We start from the raw sequence: 950 nt of genomic DNA, 5'->3' as shown, positions 1-950 counted from the left end.
GGCGCCCGCCGAGCCCCATCCCGGAGGCAGCGGGGAGGGCAGGGGGGGACGGGGAGGGTGTGCTGACTGCGACTCCTTCGCTCCGGGAGTTTCACTTTTCAAAGGATTGGGCTCCGCTGAGCGACTTGGGCGCATGCATTAAGGCGCTGAGTTAATTCCGAGCCTTTGTCACCGACAGGGGCTGCAGGCGGCGTGCGGGGAGCGCTCTCGAGATGCGAAACACAGGCGGAAGGAACAGCTATTACTTCTTACCCATGTATGGCTTTGTTCCAGCTAATGCAGTTGCTCTTTCACCGTCCCTAATTATTGTTGCAATATTAAAATCTGTTAAATGTGCATGACCTTAAATAAAGACACATTTTAAGAAGGAATTAATCGCAGCGCAGAACAGCGGTGACGCAGAGTCAGAACGCGTTTGTTCCATAAGCTTCTGCCCTCAAGCAGCACAGCACGGGCATGGGCACGGGCAGGGGCAGGGGCATGGGCACGGGCAGGGGCAGACCCCACCGAACGGCTGTGGTGGAACCTGGAGCTTTCCCCGGATCTCCATCCAGCCAGGGGATCAAACAGCAGCTAGCTTTGGGCCTTGTTTTCAAATCACGCTTGGAGGGAAGGAGTAACCTGCGCCAGCCCCGGCACTCGGTCAGATTGCTCCACCCGGCACCTACAGCCGGCGGGAGGACAACAGGGAAACCACACTGGGATGGTCACACCAAGTAAAACCCTGGAGCTGTTCCCAGTAAGGGTCACTGAACCACTACTGCCCCACGCCTGCGCTAAAGCGCGCCGCTGCCGCCCCGTACCAACCATGGCAAACCTGGAGGCGCCAGCGGATCGAAACCCTAACAGCCCCGAGCCTGTACGCAGGGCTCGTAAAGGTATCGCGAACAGCGCTGGGACACCCTCCCTCCGCTTCTGCTTTCCCAGCCTTCAGGACTGGCAGGTCAAAT

At 58.6% G+C, this 950-nt stretch overlaps 1 protein-coding gene across 1 annotated transcript in view; it reads right to left on the bottom strand.

Moving 5' to 3' along the window:
- Window positions 1-950, bottom strand: part of STK32C (serine/threonine kinase 32C) — an 11,482-nt gene that overhangs the window by 6,621 nt on the left and 3,911 nt on the right. The window contains exon 4 of the mRNA XM_035892771.1: window positions 253-342. Coding sequence (XP_035748664.1) covers window positions 253-342 — 90 coding nt within the window. The remainder of the gene's footprint in view (window positions 1-252; window positions 343-950) is intronic.

Source organism: Egretta garzetta, unplaced genomic scaffold, assembly GCF_000687185.1.
Source record: "Egretta garzetta isolate BGI_Z169 unplaced genomic scaffold, ASM68718v1 scaffold184, whole genome shotgun sequence".
Lineage (NCBI taxonomy): Eukaryota > Metazoa > Chordata > Aves > Pelecaniformes > Ardeidae > Egretta > Egretta garzetta.
The sequence above is the reverse complement of the archived record's forward strand: the minus strand, read 5'-3'. Positions and strand labels throughout refer to the sequence as shown.